We start from the raw sequence: 22136 nt of genomic DNA, 5'->3' as shown, positions 1-22136 counted from the left end.
AGGTATGAAAGCCAGGGTTAATTGAATGTGCTAAGAAGAATATGCTGGGAGGCAGGTTCCAGTGGATGCCGCTGAGTTTTAAGGTCTACCAAAGAAAAGGTAGTTTATGACTTCCCGTATCATTTGCCTTATTCATTTTCTTAAGTTTTACAGAGTTATTTCTCTTTCTTCATGGGACTGTACTCTCTTCATTTTACAAAACCTTAAATTGAGACTCAAATTGCGTGACAACTTGCCGGTACCTTTAGGTAAATGCAACTTCTTAAGTAAAATAACCTGGGGTAAAAATGTCCCATTTCAGTGGGAGTATCAGTGATAAATCATGTGCTGGGAAAAAGAACAAAAAAGGCAGACACCAAACACCTCCATTTTCCCAAGATTAAATGATTATTAAAAAAAACGCGCCACACTGTATAGAAATCAACATTCTCTCCCATAATTCTGTGCATCTGGGACTATAGAAATGTCACTGTCCCTGCCCCACATCTTCAAATTAACATTCTCAGGTCACAACAGTAAGTCTTCCCAAAGGGGACCTTCCGGAAAAACAAGCTATTTCCTCGGCTCATATTTCCCTGAAAGAAAAATAAAATAAATACAAATAAAGTCTAGTGTGAAAATGAGGTCAGCTAGTCCAAAGCAGCAAAGACATCCAACTGGACATATTTCTGAGAAACGAAATGATGCAAACGACCAGAATGTCTATCGCCATCGCTGTGCAGATGCCGCTGTACTACGGGGCAGCGACGTGTCATCCCCGACGCAAGCTGAGCCTCTGTGGAACTACCTACCATTTGACACGTGGATAAAGGCAAGTATTTCTTATTTAGACAGATGTTCCCAGTCCAGATTCTGGCTCTGCTATGCGCCAGTTAGCTGGGCTATCAAGTGTGTCAATTCAGACCAAGTGTCGCGAACAGTCCTAACACGTAGCAAGCGCCAGCTTTTATTTGTATTTTGTTTTTTGGCTGCATGCATGTGGAATCTTAGTGCCCTGATCAGGGCTGGTACTCGTGCCCCTTGCAGTAAAACTGCGGAGTCAACCTCTGGACCACCGAGGAAGTCTCCATGTCAGCTTTTATTTGTTTTGAACCGAACGGTCAGATCTCTAGGGAGTACTTATAAAATCTTATAATTAAAGTAGTCATGTTGTGAGTTTAACTGAGCAGACTTAAGTGAGACAACCTGTTCATAGATCCTGCTCTCCCAAATACAAGCTGTGTGATTGTGGGTTACGCAACTGGCATTATTTAACTGTTCAAAGTCCCAGTTTCTTCATATGTGAGGCGGAACAGTAAAGTACAGTATCTCTCCTCACAAGGTTACTTTGAGGGTTGCATGAGCTGAAACACGGAGAACTCTTAGCATGATGCCTCGTATACAGTGAATGGTCAATTAACATTTGCTGTTGTCTTAAGCACTTAAAGGTTCAACTGTGAAGTGTCTGATACCCTAACAATTTTCTGTTTGGTTTCTTTCTATAGCAGAGAGTTGAATGTTCACGTTAGGTCTGTCTGGCAACCATCCAAGCGTCCTGGCCTGGGTTCACAGAGGGGCTTGTTGGGTCCACTAAGCAAAAGCCCTCCAGCTTAGGCCTCTGCATTCCGAGTTGAGGCTGGGAAGCCTGAGCCCCGTGAACAAAGGCCTTTCTCATCGGTGTCTCCAGCGCTCTAACAGCGTACAACAAAGAGCTTCCTCACAGGCTTTCCTCTGCAGTCCTCTACAAAGTGCTTCCCACTCAAAAACAGCTTTCAACTGATGGCCACTCTAAGCGACTCCATGTTAAATTTAGCGCTCAGCCACTCATTATTTTGGTTCCTATTAAAGCTCTGCCTAGACCGATCAAGAATTTTTGGTTGGAGATGATCTACCCCATAGCAAAAGCAAACAATACACTGGAATCTGGACGCCGCATCCACTAACATGACTGCAGAAGAGAGCAGCTCTGCTGACATCACTGTGACAGACAATGCTGTAAACAAACAACTACTGCTCAGCCTCTCTAAATATACTAGAAAATACGTTTCAGAATATATTCTGACAAGTTACAAGAAGATGAGGTTGGAAAAAGTAATCTGAAATCGAGGGTATCATTTTAATAACCAGAATAACTGACTGCCCAGACCTTATTTGTAATTCGAATGTAACCACTCAAACGGGTTCCAGATCACATCCAAGAATTCTTCCTTCTTTACCTCTCCTGATGATTTCTAAGCAGCATATTTTACAGCTATGCCAGAGCGACATATGGACCACTGAAAAGGATACATTTAACTGGTAACTAAAGGATAACCTATAAGAATTAACCTGGGATCCCAGAGACTTTTAAGAAAACAAGCAAAAAAACCCCACAAAATATCAAGAGGGGAGCAGAGAGGGAGGGAGGAAGAGAGAGAGAATGAGAGAGAAGTACCTCTTTCTGTAGCATGCACCAGCAATCTATCCAAGAAGAATATATTGGGGCGTAGGGAGGGCATCCACCAGCAAGCCTGAAATAGAAAAAGAGATTAGTTACCGAAGTCAATATTTATAAAACATTCTCTCAAGAGCTCAATAGATCTTGGTCAAAATATTCTGCCTGGAAGGTTTCCTGAGAAGCAATTTTAGCGGTTCTATAGAAACAAATTCTGTTGGCACAGGGGAAAGACTGAGCATCCAAAACAGATCCCACTTTCTTACATTTAGGTTTTGAATCAACACAACAAGAGAAACTTTAGTTATGTATTTTCTAAAACATCTAGGTTTTAATTAGTGAACAAATGAAATTCTATAACATAGTAGTTATATGATTAAAGAGCTGAGAAAGGGAATTTAAACAACAAGAGAAACTTTAGTTATGTATTTTCTAAAACATCTAGGTTTTAATTAGTGAACAAATGAAATTCTATAACATAGTAGTTATATGATTAAAGAGCTGAGAAAGGGAATTTAAAACTATGTGGTGTTTAAAAGACTCCAAATGTAACAACGGGTAGCGGTGTGAAACTGGCGACTACACGCTCTTCCTCAGGCGCGACTCCCACCCACGTCTTCTCTGGAAGTGAAGTTAGGCACTTAGTGGTGTCTGACTCTTTGTGACCCCATGGACCACAGTCCACCAGGCTCCTCTGTCCATGGAATTCTCCAGACAAGAATACTGGAGTGGGTTCCATTTCCTTCTCTAGAGGATCTTCTCGACCCAGGGATCAAGCCCAGGTCTCCGGCATTGTGGGCAGATGCTTTACCGACTGAGCCATCAGGGAAGCCACTCACTTCTCTAAAAAACTGCAAATAACAACAACACACTTAACTCATCCTTCAAGCCTGCTCTGGGCTACAACGTGGCAGCCGATCCGCAAATCACAGAACAAACACAATATGGTAACTGTGCTCAAAACTCTACACAGCTATCAACTGGATACCCTGTCTGAAAACAGTGATATGTCTAATGGCGTGCTGTGACGGGTACCCTAGTGTAACAGAATTAAATCAAGACGTTAAAACTTCTGTCCAACCTGGCAGTCACCTGGCATCTGGAAATCAGTGGTGTCCATCCCCACCCTCGGCCCTCCTTCCCAGTCAATACATGAAAGGTCAAGAAACTTTGCATTTTCAACCAAATTTTCTACTTTGCTAACTTTAAAACACTTTTTCCATGAAGCCCTGATGCAAAACAGGTACAGGTTGTCATTCAATCCCTAACATACCTTTCATAATGTTCATAAGAGAGGATAAGGATTAATATAAAGAAAAGACGTGAGAGTGGTCATTATTCCACTATTTTCAGAAAAGAACCTAGACTACTGACAAGTACATACTATTTATAAGTACTTAAGAAATATTATTTGTGCCCTTCTCTGTTTCAAAGCGGGCTGTGAAGAGACCGCTTATAATACAACTCGACGGCACTGCCGGTGCATGGGGCAGACGGGAAACCAGGGAACCTATCATGGCACCGCCTGCGCCTCTCCAAATTTCCACCAGGACTGCTCTGCCCGTCGGGCATACAGGGAACCTATCATGGCACCGCCTGCGCCTCTCCCTGCCAAATTTCCACCAGGACTGCTCTGCCCGTCAGGCATACAGGCAGCCAATTCCTAGGACAAGAAATGCAAGGCACTTACCCACAGTTGTTGACAGCCATAAGATTAGAGACAAGCACGAAGGGATAGGTCAACATACTGGCAAAAAACTGTAAGGAGGAAAAAGCAGCTCAGTTACTAAGTCATGCCTGGCCTCTCTCATGTCCCTCCTTCTCAGCCTTAGCCCCACTGCACTGTGCTCAAATGTGCCACAATGCTTCTGCCTTCTCTGTATCCCCGGTCAAGACTAAAGTACACATTCTGGAGTCTGGAGATATTTCTCCCCTTACCCTGCAACCTTTTCACCAAAGGTCAGAAGACTTCTCTTATTCTGTGACTGAGACTCATTCACATACAACTGAACTTCAACATTTAAAACTAAGTACAATAAGCGTTTCAAAACAGCCCTGAAGAAAACAAGAAAACACAAACATCTTTCCAAAGACAATGGAAGCTACTTCAAAAGTCAACCACTGGAAGACTCCACGTAAGTAAAGAGACTGAAGCTTTCAGTATACGTTCAGCAGGACACAGGAGGAGGCAGGGGCAGATCTGTGTTGAGAAATGCCCGCTGACCCCTCTGGAAGTTGACCAGCACCAAACCATGTGGGTTTGTTATTTCTGCCACTGTGATGCAGGGACTCTGGGTTGTTCCTACCTCTGACCAAAAAACAATAATGACACATTCCAAATTTCAAAGAAAACAATACTCCTCAAAGGTTAAGAGGTTGTTTAAAAACTTACTCCTGTGACAGCCTGGGAATAACTCTTCATTTCATTCATGGTGGAAACCTATAACAGGAAGAAAGCCTTTATTAGAACGAGTGAGAAAATTAAGCTGGTATTAACAGCTAATTGTCCTCCCCGTATCAAAACAGTCTATTTTTTAATTCAAGTTCTTTGACAACCTGAAAATTAATTTACAGGATGAAAACATAAAAGACTGGCTAGGAGCATAAAAAGGCAGTGGTCAAAATGATCACCTTGACTCAACATTAATAGGCAAGTTCATATAAGACTAGGATGGCTTCTAGGAACTAATGGCCTCAGGATTTCAAAAGCACCAGGAAGTGAGACTGGGAATCTTTTCCCAGGTCCTAGAAATACAACCCCCGGAAACCACGTTGATGGTACTCTTCGTGCCAACTCACTCCTTCTGTATACACCCAGCTGTATCCCAGATGCTGTGGGGAAGATCAGTCTCTACTCAAGTAACCAAGCGCATGGATTTCTGGTCCTACCTCTGGCCTGGGTGTGTTCTCGTTTCCACCATGCTATGGAACTCTCTTGGGTTCAAAGAGGTCTACAGCTGCTGAGGCTGCAGAAACATGACTTTTAGGGAAAGCTGATTCTCAAACCCCCGGCCCAGGCTGAAGTTTCCAGAAAGCCCAATGTAAGAGTCCCCTGAGCACTTCCAATTAGATGAAACCTCTGAATATACGATAGAACTGTCCTGCTTCATGGTGTCCTCTAACATTAGGCATCAACAAAGAAGCAATCTCCTTGCAGACGCTTAGGCTCACCCTGCCACACCCTTTCCAGGTGCCTCTGTCTGAGGTAAGCAGCGTAGATCATTCCATTACCCTCTGAAAACCTGACCGTTAATATTTAGCTATATAATGGTGAGCCTCATGTCACCAGCTGCCATCTGACTGGAAAGCTAACCTAGCTGCCACTGGGGGCCGTGCAGTCAGCGCCAGCACGTCTCATCAGGAACCCAACCTACCCCACTGTCCAGTGCGTAGGTATTGACGAGGTAGGCCAGCGAGTTACAAAGCCACAAGGAGATGATGTCACCGAGCAGGCGAGGGATAAGGCCCCTGTGTGAGGAAGCAACAAAGACAAGAGCCAAGAGGTGTGATCAGCTGAAAGGTAATTCACTCATTTATATTTATTTATATAAATCATACAAGAATTCATTTATCCTTCAATTAAAAAATTAACAAATAAAGATTTTAAAACATGCTAGAGAACTGAAAGGAACCGAATACCAGAACGTAACCAGTTCATTCTAATTAACACAACTGTTCTTGAAGCTAATATCTAATAACTTGTATTCTCATTTTTAAAATGAGAATTTTAAAGGCTACATCCCTCTGAGCTATGGCCAATGGCTCAACTTACTATTAATAACTATAATCAGGGAGGCAAATAATTTGCCTACTTCAGAGAAGAGACTGAACTATGATTATTGCTAGACTACTTGATATCCAAATTTGGCCATGCAAAAGATGAGAAAAGGACAAAGTGAAAACGGCCCAAACGTGGACACAGGTGGGAGGCATCAGAAGACACATTTCCAGGGCCTAGGTACGCTAGGCGAGGCCGTGTGGAGCACCAGGACAAAGGTTACCTCACAGACTGAGACCAAGGATTAAATGCCACTTCTACCACTTATCAGCAAATGAACTTCCCAGAGCATCAGTTTTGTTTTTTTTAATCTCTAAAATGAGAATAATAATAGCTATCTTGTCTATTTCCCAGAATATTTATGATACTCAAACAAAAATCAACGATGTGGAAACACTGAAAATCAAAAAGGACCATTTAGCTAATAATGCAGTTTTTGTCATTAACAGAACTAAGGTAGTAGCCTAAGTTCTTCTAAAGTAAATTCAAGGGAATGAACACAGTGCATATACTCTGAGGATAAGAAAGACACCTATTAGATACCTTTCCATTTCTCCAAAATGAACTTTCCTCATTTCATCAATTATATAGCAAATGAGAACTTACTTTCACGGTAGAGACTTGGAATGAATTTATTACTTAAAAAAACCCTCTCCTTTCAACCGTTTCAGATGTGCAGAGCAAAAGTTTGGGATCTCTTACAAGAGCATTTAAGTCAGAGGGGCCAAAACAGAGTTTAACATGAAATAAACCTGGAGAGTACATTTTCCCTGAGGCTGAAACAAGGAGTCATGTCCTCGTTCTCATTAAAGTGTCCTACTCACACAAAAATCACATCCACAAATCAGTAATTTACTCACGCAAAAAATCCTAGGATGCCCTCTTCCCGATAGATTGTTGCTATGGAGTCACAAAGTCCACTAGGTTTAGAAGGAGGAAAGGTAAAGTACATTCAGATTACAAGGTTCAACTGCCACTTTGGACAAGGTTATACCCCCACCCCTCCTCCCCTTTCTACCTCCCTCATTCCGCAAAGACAGATGAATTCAGAAACAGAAGGGGAGATACTGCTTATGGCAGAAAGTGAAGAGGAACTAAAAAGCCTCTTGGTGAAAGTGAAAGAGGAGAGTGAAAAAGCTGGCTTAAAGCTCAACATTCAGAAAACGAAGATCATGGCATCTGGTCCCATCACTTCATGGGAAATAGATGGGGAAACAGTGGAAACAGTGTCAGACTTTATTTTTTGGGCTCCAAAATCACTGCAGATGGTGACTGCAGCCATGAAATTAAAAGACGCTTACTCCTTGGAAGGAAAGTTACGACCAACCTAGATAGCATATTCAAAAGCAGAGACATTACTTTGCCAACAAAGGTTCGTCTAGTCAAGGCTATGGTTTTTCCAGTGGTCATGTATGGATGTGAGAGTTAAGACTGTGAAGAAGGCTGAGCGCCGAAGAATTGATGCTTTTGAACTGTGGTGTTGGAGAGGACTCTTGAGGGTCCTTTGGACTGCAAGGAGATCCAACCAGTCCATTCTAAAGGATGATCAGTCCTGGGTGTTCTTTGGAAGGAATGATGCTGAAGCTGAAACTCCAGTACTTTGGCCACCTCATGAGAAGAGTTGACTCACTGGAAAAGACTCTGATGCTGGGAGGGATTGGAGATAGGAGAAGGGGACAACAGAGGATGAGATGGCTGGATGGCATCACTGACTCGATGGACGTGAGTCTGAGTTAACTCCGGGAGTTGGTGATGGACAGGGAGGCCTGGCATGCTGCGATTCATGGGGTTGCAAAGAGTCGGACACGACTGAGCAACTGAACTGAACTGAACTGAAGGGTGTAGTCACATGGAAGTCAGGGTGAATTCTGGCTTCAGTGGTTGTGTGTGTCTGTGTAGGTCAAATGATATAAGATATATGCATCTGCTTTGCAAGCTCTAAGGCATCACAGACATGTAAAGTATTTGGCATTAACAGATCTCCTTGAAGACTTGAAAACAGAAACACTTACCAGTACTTGGATTCTCTGCCAATGAATTGTACCATAGATCTCAGAGTGATCACTAAAGAATACAGAGGAAAGATTTTTAACCTACCTCCAGATAAATTTTAATAGCCCTGAAAAAAAGTTTTGCCCACCTACAGACACTTTTGGTATCTGGATAAATTGGATAAAAACCAAAACAAGCAAACCAAAAACACACAGGCAAGGCACTTTAGTGAACTCTCATGTCAACCTATGGAAGTAGACAGGAGAGATCATGATACAGAGAGAGATAAAGAGTTGAATTTCAGTTGTTCACTGCAGACCTACCGTGGAAGGGATGTGTGATGAGGGTAGCAGCAGAACGAGCCATCATCTCCCGAGTTGTCTAGAAACAATCAACACACACACTTGTGAAATCTGAATAAATGACACTTAAATTCCTGCAAGACGTCACTTTCTTACTGAAGGGTAAGAAAGGGGGTGGCGCAGCGCTCCTGAGTCAGGAAGAGCAGCCCGAACAGGAAGCGAGGATACAGTGCCTTCTGGCACAGCTTTCACTCAGGGACTTCAACGTTCTGTCTCAAAACTTCTCTGTAAAGCAGATTTCTATTATCATCTCAAAGAAAAACAAAAGCAAAGAAACAGGTAAAGGGACTTTCCTGGAGGTCTGTGCTTGAAATGCAGGAGATGTGGTATCCTAGCTGGGATAAAACTATGAGGACTGTATTTAGATGATTAACTGGATCTCTCATTGGGAGTGATTTCAGAGACTCTGATATCTGCACTAGGCAAATGTCAGGCTCTATTTAATCTACACCAACAGCTTGAGGACAGCAGAACAACTTTGGTTTGGTTTTTTGACCACAACCCTATAACTAACTGTGCAGTATCCTGGAGCTCCTATATTTATCCCAGTTTATCTTTCTTACCCAGGATTCTGTAAAGAGGTTAGTAAAAAAATTCAACCACAACACTTGGAGGTAGGCTGTAAACACAGAAGGTCTGTCGTTCATTTTTGCACTTAGTTAGGAGATCCCTCACCTCTACTCTAATGGTAGTTCTAAGAGCCACAGGATGAACTCAATGAAGTTCAGAAAATATAAAACACATATTAATACATGTATCTCTGTGCTCCTTGCTCAGTCACTACTCAGTTGTGTTCGACTCTTTGTGACCCCATGGACTGTAGCCCAGCAGGATCCTCTGTCCATGGGATTTCCCAGGCAAGAATACTGGAGTGGGTTGCCATTTCCTTCTCCAGGGGATCCTTCCGACCCAGGGATCGAATCCAAATCTCTTGAGGCTCCTGCACTGGCAGATGGATTCTCTACCACTGTGCCATCCAGAAAGCCACAATATTATGTTTTTGAAGGCAGCTTTTACTGAAAATCATGACCTTACTATAGACAATTAGATAATATCAAGACTAAGAAATAAAAAACAGTATTATTAAGTTAGGCGTGCAACCAACTCCAATGGCAGAAGATAGGGGTGGGAAATGAATGAGGGCATTTCAAAGTCAGAATAATGTTGTAAAAGCATTTCTAGATATATAATGTTCAACACACGCAGGGCCTCGGCTACTATATGTTAACACTTTTGGGCCAGAGATTTTCAACTCTAAGAAGTTTCAATAGAAACCTCTTCAATATTAAAGATGAAATGAGTGGGAAAAATATGTTTCCTTGAAATGCATCAATTCCAAACAGCAAGCAATGCTTTCTTCTTTCTATTCTGCATCCAGTAAAGCCCGTATTAAATCAAAGGTTTAATTTCCCTTGGAACACTGAACATACAGGCCTGATGATCCTGATTTCATAACTGCCACTCCACTCTGATTTAGAGAGATCATAATCATCTCACCTCCTTGATAACATGGTCAAAGGAAGATGAAACTTCTTTCTGTACATTTCCAGATCCTGACTCCTGGAAATCAAAACAAAAGATTGCTATTGTGATGGTTTTCAACAGAACTGGTCAAACCGGTGGCCCCTGTATAAAAACACTCTCCAGGATGAAAGGAAAGCTGACTGCTTGTCCCTTTTCCTAAAGAGGACACTGAGCAGCAGCGGCTTTCGGGGAAAATGGGCTCAAGTGTACACATTGGCTTCAACATACCTCAGCCTTGTCACACTCCTGGTAATGCTACAAAGGAAGAGAAAAGAAAAGAATGATTAGGTCTATCGTAGTGTCACTGAGACAGGACATAAAAGGAAAACCCTATTGATTGGCAGATATTAAAATGGTTGATTTTGGGGGGGCTGGGGCTGTAAATTTCCCATTAACTTCTATTTCTAATTAACACTTGGAAATATTAACATTAACAAGTGTCTTTAAGATGATCCTGTTGCTAAGTTTAACATACTGATTGGGCAACTCACAAAAACTCATATCTAAAAAGAAAAAGGAGGGACTTCCCAGGTGGTCCAGTGGTTAAGACCTGGGTCCTGATCAGGGAACTAGATCCTCCCGCTCCAACTAAGAGCTCGCACGCTGCAAGTAAAAGATCTCACAGGCCGCAACTAAGACTAGGTGCAGCCAAATAGATTAAATATTAAAAAAGAAGAAAAAGGAAAACAAAACACAACTCCAACAGCGTTATTTACTAAACACACACTAACAAAATAAACTGGTAAAAACAGTGCTTCCCAGGTGGCGCTGGTATAAGGAACCTCCTGTCAGTTCAGGAGATGGAAGAGACACAGTTTGCTCCCTGAGTCAGGAAGATCCACTGGAGGAGGGCACGGCAACCTACCCCCAATATTCTTACCTGGAGAATCCCAGGGACAGATGTGTCTGACAGGCTACAGTCCATGGGGTCGCAAAGAATCAGACACAAGTGAAACAACTTAGTACATACTCAGAGGACTAAGGCCACAGAAAAAGCCTCAGGACTTTTTCATGGGAAAACTCAGGTCCGATACCAAATTAGGGCAAGATGCTTTCCTTCCCTACAAAGAACAGAGAATTGGTACTAAGCCTGAATAGCTAAACCTGCCTCCCTTTTCCTTTTGAATTTGACTGTTTCTGAGCCAAACAAGAGAGAAGATGCTTTCTTAATTCTGGCAAAGATACATGAAACTGCCAGAGCTTAGGCTGCATTGGAAGAGGAAATATTATTTGTGGGATATTTCAGAAATAGAAGATGGGCTAGGTGAAATATAAGAACCAGACAACTGACTTCCTAGACATAATGAGGTTTAAAAAATAGACAACACTTGTCTTTTGCAAAAAGAACTGCATTTCTTAAAAAGAAAATCAGAGGGAAGAGGACAAACATCACAAAGTGAAATGATGGGTTTTGGCCAAATTCCAGATCTTTGGCCAGAAACTAATTCTAACAGTTTCAGGCATCTTTAAAAATTCTCACTCATTTCTAGACTTTGGTTTTCACTGATAATAAAATTTTCAACAGTCTCTTCTACATTATCCTGAACAGATTTCAATTTAATTCTTGTTCAGATATACAGAACTCAAGTTCCAAAGAATAGCAAGAAGAGATAAGAAAGCCTTCCACAGCGATCAATGCAAATAAACAGAGGAAAACAACAGAATGGGAAAGACCAGAGATCTCTTCAAGAAAATTAGAGATACCAAGGGAACATTTCATGCAAAGATGGGCTCGATAAAGGACAGAAATGGTATGGACCTAACAGAAGCAGAAGATATTAAGAAGAGGTGGCAAGAATACACAGAAGAACTGTACAAAAAAGATCTTCATGACCCAGATAATCACGATGGTATAATCACTCACCTAGAGCCAGACATCCTGGAATGCAAAGTCAAGACTTAGGAAGCATCACTACAAACAAAGCTAGTGGAGGTGGATGGAATTACAGCTGAGCTATTTCAGTTCCTAAAAGATAATGCTGTGAAAGGGCTGCACTCAATATGCCAGCAAATTTGGAAAACTCAGCAGTGGCCACAGGGCTGGAAAAGGTCAGTTTTCATTCCAATAGTAAAGGCAACACCAAAGAATGTTCAAACTACCGCACAATTGCACTTATCTCACACGCTAGTCAAGTAATGCTCAAAATTCTCCGAGCCAGGCTTCAGCAATATGTGAACCGGGAACTTCCAGATGTTCAAGCTGGTTTTAGAAAAGGCAGAGGAACCAGAGATCAAATTGCCAACATCCGCTGGATCATGGAAAAAGCAAGAGAGTACCATAAAAACATCTATTTCTGTTTATTGACTATGCCAAAGCCTTTGACTGTGGATCACAATAAACTGTGGAAGATTCTTCAAGAGATGAGAATACCAGACCACCTGACCTGCCTCTTGAGAAACCTATATGCAGGTCAGGAAGCAACTGTTAGAACTGGACATGGAACAACAGACTGGTTCCAAATAGGAAAAGGAGTACGTCAAGGCTGTATATTGTCACCCTGTTTATTTAACTTATATGCAGAGTACATCATGAGAAACGTTGGGCTGGAAGAAGCACAAGCTGGAATCAAGATTTCCGGGAGAAATATTAATAACCTCAGATATGCAGATACCACCACCCTTATGGCAGAAAGTGAAGAGGAACTCAAAAGCCTCTTGATGAAAGTGAAAGTGGAGAGTGAAAAAGCTGGCTTAAAGCTCAACATTCAGAAAACGAAGATCATGGCATCTGGTCCCATCACTTCATGGCAAATAGATGGGGAAACAGTGGAAACAGTGTCAGACTTTATTTTTTGGGCTCCAAAATCACTGCAGATGGTGACTGCAGCCATGAAATTAAAAGACGCTTACTCCTTGGAAGGAAAGTTATGACCAACCTAGATAGCATATTGAAAAGCAGAGACATTACTTTGCCAACAAAGGTCTGTCTAGTCAAGGCTATGGTTTTTCCAGTGGTCAGTATGGATGTGAGACTTGGACTGTGAAGTAAGCTGAGTGCCAAAAAATTGATGCTTTTGAACTGTGGTGTTGGAGAAGACTCTTGAGAGTCCCTTGGACTGCAAGGAGATCCAACCAGTCCATCTTGAAGGAGATCAGCGCTGGGATTTCTTTGGAGGGAATGATGCTGAAGCTGAAACTCCAGTACTTTGGCCACCTCATGTGAAGAGTTGACTCATTGGAAAAGACTCTGATGCTGGGAGGGATTGGGTGCAGGAGGAGAAGGGGACGACAGAGGATGAGATGGCTGGATGGCATCACTGACTTGATGGACATGAGTCTGAGTGAACTCCGGGAGTTCGTGATGGACAGGGAGGCCTGGCATGCTGCGATTCATGAGGTCGCAAGGAGTTGGACACGACTGAACTGAACAAAGTCTAAAACAGTCTTGTCATTCCTAAATTGGTCTTTCTTCTTGACTGTGTAAAGTGCTTTTGATTCTAAGTGTAGTACCAAGACCCCATTCTATTTCACTTGGCTACATGTGAACACATATTCCAGAAACCTGGCTACCTCAAGTTTGTCTTACTTTTCCTTTACATAAAGGAACTTGAGTAATTCAAGAGTAATTACAAGAGTAATTTCACTCTTGCTCTAAAACTACACATTAACCTCTTTGAACCAGATGACAACTGTTTTCCCACAGGAAAACTTCCCTGGAGGTCCAGTGGTGAAGACTCTGAGCTTCCACTGCAAGAGGCATGCGTTTTTCCTGGTTGGAGAACGAAGATTCAACATGGTGTCTGCAGCACAGATTGAAAAAAAATATCTAAACCTCACTTGGGTAACAGCAACACTTTCACTGCATCGGATAATGGTGTGGCTGGAAAAGAGAGTACTATCCAGGCCCAAAAAAATCAGCCCATTAACACTCCATCACTCTGACCCACGTCAAAGTCACTCAGCTGTGTCCAACTCTTTGCGACCCCATGGACTATGCAGTGCATGGAATTCTCCAAGCCAGAATAATGGAATACCATTTTGGGTGACCCTGACCAAGGGCCACCCAAAATAGTGGCTCATCAGTACACAGGCATGATGACAAGAGTAAGTATAATGAATAACAAAACAGTTTCCACAAGAGGAACTGACTGGAAAACCTCTCCAAATCAACTCAACAAAGTCTGAAGAGAATTTAAAACCTAAGCTAATCAGATCATGAAACTGTTCAACAAAATCATGATTTGCTCATCAAATGATAACACATTTTTATCCAGTAGAAATGGGGCACCATTAAAGCTACTTTAAAAAGTGTATAGAGGACTGTACTGAGTAGTGCCTGAAATAAACAGTTTGCAAACATTTGGAATTTAACACATTTGATATATAGATTGAAAATACTACATAGATTTGGTTAGCAAATACTGCTACACTTTTAAGAACTAGAGCACAGAAGGTAATATATCTTTGGCGCCAGTGGGAGACAGACTAATGAACAAGAAAACCTATTAATTTTATATTCTCAACCCTACTCATACTGAACAACCTTCCCACGAACTGTTCTAAATGGTACAGAATTTGTATGTATAACACCTCCACAAATATACCAAGAGGCAATTCTGCTGACCTGCACTGCAGCTGGAGCAACTGAGAGACAAGTACAGCCAAAGTATCTAAAGTTAAAAGAAGACAGCAAAGCAGAAGGATAACCACGAAAAAGATGTAACTGTGATGTTTTTAAAAACACTTTATGAGACAACTCAAACAGAATAATTAAGGAAACGACTCATTACCTCTGTATCACCTGCCAAGCTTAAACAGATGTTAACATTTTGACCTTTCTGCTTAAAATTTCTTGCCTTTGTAAAATAAACTGCCACAGATACAGCTAAAGTTCCACCCTTCATTTCCTTCCCTCTTCTCAAAAGTAACCATCACCCTTATAGTCAATGCACACACGTGGGTGAGGTTTTCTTAAAAAACAAACATTCAGATTTACGCAGTATAACACAAAAACAAAGAGTGCACAGAATACAAATGTACAGTGCAACAAATAATTAAATGGCAAATATCCACACAGCCATGATCCAGATCAGGGAAGATCATTTCCATTACCCTGGCATCCCATGCCTGGTCTCCCTTCTTCTTCCCATAAATAAACACTATCCTGACTTTAACGTTTATCTTAAGTTAAAAAAAAAAAAAGTTTGTCACAGAAAATATTTTACTAGGAGTAACACTAGGAATAAGAGGAAAATAAAATCAGAAATGTATGTTTTAATCAGCTTCCTTCGTCTTTTGAAGAAATAAGATGAGTTATGCATGAATGCTTAGTCTTTAAGTCAAGTTCGACTGCAACCCCATGGACTGTAGCCCGCCAGGCTTCTCTGTCAATGGGATTTTCCAGGCAAGAATACTGGAGTGGGTTGCCATTTCTTTTTCCAGAGGATCTTCCCAATCCAGGGATTGAACCTGAGGCTCCTGTCCCATCTCCCCCATTGCAGGAGTATTCTTTTTTTTTTTTTTTTTTTTTTTAGGCGTATTCTTTACTAATGAAGGAAGCCCCAAGTAAGCTATTCAGGAGCTCAAATAAGTGCACTTAATTTCTGCTCAGAACACCTGGTCCAGAGGAAGCTTGTGTAGATCAAAATCAATTACTTCATCTTAGACAAATTCTCTTTGCTTCCCAGAAAAGAATTAACAACGAGTATTTCAAGTACATGTTTTTCAAGAGGAAGAAAAGCCTTGAATATAAATATATCTTTGCAATTGCTCTTAATCAGTAAGACAAACTGTTGTTAAAAGGTAATCTAAATCTATGGAAAGATGGATTTTCTTATTACCTGTAAAACTTTACCATGGACCACAGTTCCAAGGATGCCTGAACACAGTCTTGGAGTTAAGCCTGTGAACAATCCACGCTTCCCATCAATGCTTGCAATGTGCTGAGCTAAGAACACAAATCAGAGATTTACATTCTAGCTGAAAGAAATGGTCACACCGAAATTTCAAGAAAACATGTTTTCTATATATTTTTTTCAGTGACTCCTGCCTATCACATTTGCCAATGTCATTCATCCAATTCTAAATAAATCAAAAGACACTCACCATAACAAAAGAGACCAGGAAGTTGACAGACTTGCCGCCCAAAAATATTTCGTCCTACTGTTGGAGCAAGAGGCTCATATCCCACCTTTGAAAATAAGAGGATATATCAATACTAGGCAACATTCCCAGGAATCCCTGGGTTGCAAGGTCTTGAATAAAGAACAAATTCGGAGTTATAATTTTTAACACAAGTTAAAATGCCGTGTGTTTTCCACGACAGTAACGAAGTTATCACCCCTGTCCATTTTTTTTTTTGGGGGGGAGGGTCTTGTTTTGTCTTAAATTTTGGCACTCGGTTAAGACTGGTTTCAATGAACTCCAAGTTTTCTTTCGGTTCACATTCTACAAAAAAAAAAACATGTAGCTGAGATAGACTAGTATTAAACTGAAAACAGAATAAGGGAATTTTTGTGTTAAGAAAGCTACAGTTTACTGAGGATGCTCAAAAGTATTTTCTAAAGAAAATCTATGGAGAAGGAAATGGCAACCCACTCCAGTACTCTTGCCTGGAGAATCCCACGGAGGGAGGAGCCTGGTAGGCTACAGTCCATGGGGTCGCAAAGAGTCGGACACGACTGAGCGACTTCACTCACTCACAGCCAAATACATTAAATAAATAAATAAGTATTTAAAAAAATAAGAAAATCTAGCATTTTTTTTTTAATATTTGGACAAAGTGAGATGACTAAGCCAGTGTCAACTTCGTATTTGGCTAGCAAGACAAACCATTCACAGGCAAACGCAGATACAGCTTAATAATTCATTTAGGAAACAATTATAAGCTAAATGTATTAAAGGAGCAGACAGTCATGAAAAATCTAATGAAGGCCATTTTAGAGTTAATTTCATCATGTTATCTCTACAATATATTCAGAGTCTTTAGTGCCAAAGAGATCCTTGAGTGAATGAATGCTGTTGGACATGGTCTTGACTCTCTATTGCTGTGATTCTCAACCTATTCAACTCAAGAACTCCGGAAAGGCTCACAGTGCAACTATTTTTAAAACTGAGTATTTGGGAAGTTCACCAAAACCCCTGAGACACTTGGCAACACAAGGATGTTGTGTAATCAGGATTAAGGAGTTTCTGAGGCAACCGTTCTGATTGTCACTAGAAAACCTTGCCTCCTGGATAATGACTGGGTAATGGGCTTATACCAGATTTATGGCAAAATGCTTTCATCTCAGATATTATCCAGCTAAAAATGTGCCAATTCTGTTATAGAGATATCAGAGTACATTTCAAAGATTTGATCTTTTTGTATTTTTTGGACACGTTATGCAGCTTGTGGGGATCTTAGTTCCCTGATCATGGGCTGAACCTCGGCCCTTGGTAGTGAAAGTGCAGACCTCCAGAGATTTCCCTTTGTTCTTAATTTTAAAAAATATTTATTTACTTGGCTGTGCCAGGTCTTAGTAGTAGCACTCGGCAATCTTTGTTGTGGCATGCGGGATCTAGCTCCCTGATCAAGGATTCCCCCAAGGGGGGATGGGTGGGGGTCTCCAAGACTTAGCCACTGGACCACCAGGGAAGTCCCCCCACTGTTCTTAAATAACTCATTTTACAATAGTTTTTTATTTATAGGTTCTGAATCCACATGGGTCAACTCAGCAACATGTTGTATGAATTGAGTATCATAAACTCAAAAGTAAGAAATGGGGCCTTCCCTAATGTCATGCCTATTTCTGACAGAAAGGTGGATGGTGGGGGACAGGGCTTCTATCCTTGGTACCATGCATGATGTAATGACCTCAACACTCAACAAAAGTTTCAAAAATTAAAAGACCTGTCTATGGAAATTTAGAAAGGCAATTGAAAACACTCGTCAGTTAAAACTTGGCATACCTGCCTATGAATAGAAAATACCCCTTAAGAATTATTTCACAGAAGATTAGAAACTAATACATGTACTTAAAACTCTCTAACAAAACTTGGGCTGAACTGATGTCTAGCTCTGACAGGTGGGATTTTCACTGTCATGAGCCACACGGGCTGCTGTTGGAAAGCGCTCAGTGCGTCCTTCCGAAATTTGACTCAGCAATCACTTCTGAATGAGCTCCTTGTGTTTCTCCGGGTATCTGGTGCTAAAATCTCGGAACAGAAAAGCAGCAATAACAGCAGCCAAAAAAAAAAAAAAAAAAAGAAGAAGAAAAAGAGGAAACAAAAGCTAATAAAACGTGGGCTCCCCTTAAATCTCAAATTTGTCTTTAACAGATTTCACATCTTGCGTTTGGGGCGGGGGACAAGAGAAGAACGCTCATTTCAGAGGAGCGCAGAGGGGAAAGGTTGGGAAGTCCTTGGCGGCGCCCGGCCAGGATCGACCTCGTGGAAGAGAAAACAAAGTTCAGGGGAGCCACCGGGCAGAGCAGGGCAGGGCAGGGCGGCAGTTGGGCTACCGGGAAAGGAGCGGGCCTCACGGCTCGGCTGAAGGCGAGACCTCGGGAAGGCCCACGGGCAGTGGGAGCTCCGCGGACGACGGGAGTAGTCCCTGCAGGGAAGGAAGGGGCGAGCAGCAAAGAAGGAGCAGCAGCATCCCAGGAGACTGAAGGCCCGGAAGGCTGGAGCCGGTCCTCAGGCGCCCTGGGCAGCGGCCACCGAACAGGGTGCCGAACGGGGGAGGGAATGGCGACGACTCGTACCTGGATGAGCACCTTCACGTACATGAGCGGCTGGGACAGGATGGTGAGACCGGAGCCCAGGAGCACCTGACTGGCCGCGTCCGCCATGATGGCACCCGCGGACGGACAGACAGACCGAGCCACCAAGCCACCGAGCCGGTCCCGGGTCACGTGCCAGGGCCGCCGGCTTCACTGGCCCGCCCGCGGCGCGCGCGCACGCACGCTCCGGAGCGCGCCTCCCCGCTCAGTCCCCGCCCACCGCCCCGCCCTCAGAAACGGCAGGCGCTCGCGAGCCGGCGCAGACGTCGGGGCGGGGCTTACGGGCCCGGGCGCACGCGTCACGTGCTGGGATTCCCCCGCCCTCCGCTAGGAACGGGCCACTTCTCCTGCGCTTGCGCAGGCAGGGAGCTTCCGGGTGGGGAAGAATGGGCGTGGCAATAGGGCCTGACACTTGTCAGCCAAGGCAAGGTCAGAGGAATAAAAGGAATTGTAACAGGATTCTTCGATGTGCTTGCCTCTGAACTTGAGCTTTTGGGATCACCAATGTAAGGTCCAAAGAATATTCAGCGTCAGAATCATAAATAATCTCAGTTCAGTTCATTCGCTCAGTCGCGTCCGACTCTTTGCGACCCCATGGACTGTAGCACGCCAGGCCTCCCTGTCCATCACCAACTCCCAGAGTTTACGCAAACTCATGTCCATCGCGTCGGTGATGCCATCCAACCATCTCATCCTCTGTCGTCCCCTTCTCCTCCTGCCTTTATTCTTTCCCAGCATCAGGGTCTTTTCCAATGAGTCAGTTCTTCGCATCAGGTGGCCAAAGTATTGGAGTTTCAGTTTCTGCATCAATCCTTCCAATGGATATTCAGGACTGGATTCCTTTAGGATGGACTGGTTGGATCTCCTTGCTTCAGTCCAAGGGACTCTCAAGAGTTCTTCAACACCACAGTTCAAAAGCATCAATTCTTCGGAGCTCAGCTTTCTTTATAGTCCAACTATAAATAAACAATCTAATGACCTGCAAAACCTAGATGAGTTTGAATATTGAACCCATCAGGGTGTTGTTATTCATGCAGTCATTCATTCTCCTTGGAAACACCTTCTCTGACCTCTATTTAAATTTACCACCCCCCACCCCCGCTTTATTCCTACCACAGCGTCTTGTAATACTTTTAATTATCTGGAATTTATCTTTTAATCTCCTCCACCAGAATATAGACCCCCAGTGAGTTCAGGAACCAGGACAGTTTTTGATTCTTGTCTAGTCAGTGAAGGACACATATGAGATGCTCAATAAATACTTATTGGATAAACGAACAGTTACTAAAGTGACTACCAGGCCACAGGTTGTTAGGGACAAAAAAAAAAACACAGAGCATTGTCCTCGACCTTTCAGTTCCAGCTTCTACTTTCTAAATCAAACAACACTTAGAACCTGGCGCAGAGAAAGAAGAGGAGACTTTCATTTCAGTCCTGGCTCTCCTTTGTATCAAAATGATTTGTAAATGACATGGAACAACAGACTGGTTCCAAATAGGAAAAGGAGTACATCAAGGCTGTATATTGTCACCCTGTTTATTTAACTTATATGCAGAGTACATCATGAGAAACACTGGACTGGAAGAAACACAAGCTGGAATCAAGATTGCCGGGAGAAATATTAATAACCTCAGATATGCAGATACCACCACCCTTATGGCAGAAAGTGAAGAGGAACTAAAGAGCCTCTTGATGAAAGTGAAAGTGGAGAGTGAAAAAGTTGGCTTAAAGCTCAACATTCAGAAAACGAAGATCACGGCATCCGGTCCCACCACTTCATGGGAAATAGATGGGGAAACAGTGGAAACAGTGTCAGACTTTATTTTTCTGGGCTCCAAAATCACTGCAGATGGTGACTGCAGCCATGAAATTAAAAGACGCTTACTCCTTGGAAGGAAAGTTATGACCAACTTAGATAGCATATTCAAAAGCAGAGACATTACTTTGCCAACAAAGGTTCGTCTAGTCAAGGCTATGGTTTTTCCAGTGGTCATCTATGCATGTGAGAGTTGGACGGTGAAGAAGGCTGAGCGCCGAAGAATTGATGCTTTTGAACTGTGGTGTTGGAGAAGACTCTTGAGAGTCCCTTGGACTGCAAGGAGATCCAACCAGTCCATTCTGAAGGAGATCAGCCCTGGGGTTTCTTTGGAAGGAATGATGCTAAAGCTGAAACTCCAGTACTTTGGCCACCTCATGTGAAGAGTTGACTCATTGGAAAAGACTCTGATGCTGGGAGGGATTGGGGGCAGGAGGAGAAGGGGATGACAGAGGATGAGATGGCTGGATGGCATCACTGACTCGATGGACGTGAGTCTGGGTGAACTCCGGGAGTTGGTGATGGACAGGCAGGCCTGGTGTGCTTCGATTCATGGGGTCGCAAAGAGTCAGACACGACTGAGCGACTGATCTGATCTGATTTTTAATTTTTGTATCTAAATCTAAAACTACTACCTGCCTCTCAGGATTATTATGGAGCCTTAAATGAAATTGTGCATAGGATAAGATTTTTAAAAACTGTATATTGAAATCCAAATGTTAGTTTTAATTAATATTGTTCTGTACTCAGCATGGTGCTAGGGAGGCAGTTTACAGAGTGGGAGGGAGAATGGACTTGGAAATCTATGGTCCGAATTTCACCTCTACCAATTATTAACTCTGTGACCTTAGGCTGATCACACGATGTCTTTGAACCTTAGAAAAATGAGTCTAGTACTGTCTACTTCATTCCATTGCTGTGAGAATTGAATGAAATGATATGCCTACACAACTTGGCACATGAAAATATAATATCAAATTGTAACTTTCTGAGTTATAATGCACAAGTTGATTCTAATTAAATCCAGAAACTGTTTCAACATCAAAATGATTGATGTTTAACAACACTGTCTAACCAGAGGATGTTTAATGTCTAACCATAGAGACCATTTAGCAAGAGGACTTTTTTTTTCTGATTTTTTTGAAGTATAGTACAATATTATATGTTACAAGTGTACAACATAGTGATTCACAACTTTTAAAGGTTGTACTTTCTGGTTTCCCTGGTAGCTCAGCTGGTAAAGAATCTGCCTGCAATGTGGGAGACGTGGGTTTGATCCCTGGCTTGGGAAGATCCCCTGGAGAAGGGAATGGCAACCCACTCCAGTGTTCTTGCCTGGAGAATTCCATGGACAGAGGAGCCTGGCAGGCTACAGTCCATGGGGTTGAAAAGAGTTGGACATGACTGAGCAACTTTCACTTTTCACTTTCATACTTTATTTGTATGAATATTATAAAATATTGGCTATATTCCCTGTGTTGTACAATATATCCTTATAGTTTACTTATTTTATACGTAAAAGTTTGTACGTCTTAGTCCCCTACGCCTA

The 22136-nt window shown here is 42.4% G+C and overlaps 1 protein-coding gene across 2 annotated transcripts; it reads right to left on the bottom strand.

The window, feature by feature from the left end:
* Positions 1-364: 364 nt before the first annotated feature.
* Positions 365-18973, bottom strand: MTCH2 (mitochondrial carrier 2). Of its 2 annotated transcripts, XM_006057389.3 has the most exons (13): positions 18754-18969; positions 16115-16199; positions 15850-15956; positions 10298-10324; positions 10043-10105; positions 8507-8564; positions 8204-8255; positions 7052-7111; positions 5788-5881; positions 4806-4853; positions 4104-4171; positions 2414-2489; positions 365-575 (listed from the first exon to the last, which is right to left on the bottom strand). In XM_006057389.3, exons 1-13 carry the CDS (start codon positions 18838-18840, stop codon positions 489-491), a joined length of 912 nt encoding a protein of 303 aa, XP_006057451.1. In that variant the 5' UTR covers positions 18841-18969; the 3' UTR covers positions 365-488. The 2 variants fall into 2 exon arrangements, 1 of the variants encoding a protein (XP_006057451.1); XR_006545217.1 differs by lacking the exon at positions 365-575 and having other exon boundaries at positions 2417-3923; positions 3995-4171; positions 18754-18973.
* Between the last annotated feature and the right edge of the window lie 3163 nt (positions 18974-22136).

The sequence above is a fragment of the Bubalus bubalis genome, chromosome 16 (genome assembly GCF_019923935.1).
Source record: "Bubalus bubalis isolate 160015118507 breed Murrah chromosome 16, NDDB_SH_1, whole genome shotgun sequence".
NCBI classification, from domain to species: Eukaryota; Metazoa; Chordata; class Mammalia; order Artiodactyla; family Bovidae; genus Bubalus; species Bubalus bubalis.
The sequence above is the reverse complement of the archived record's forward strand: the minus strand, read 5'-3'. Positions and strand labels throughout refer to the sequence as shown.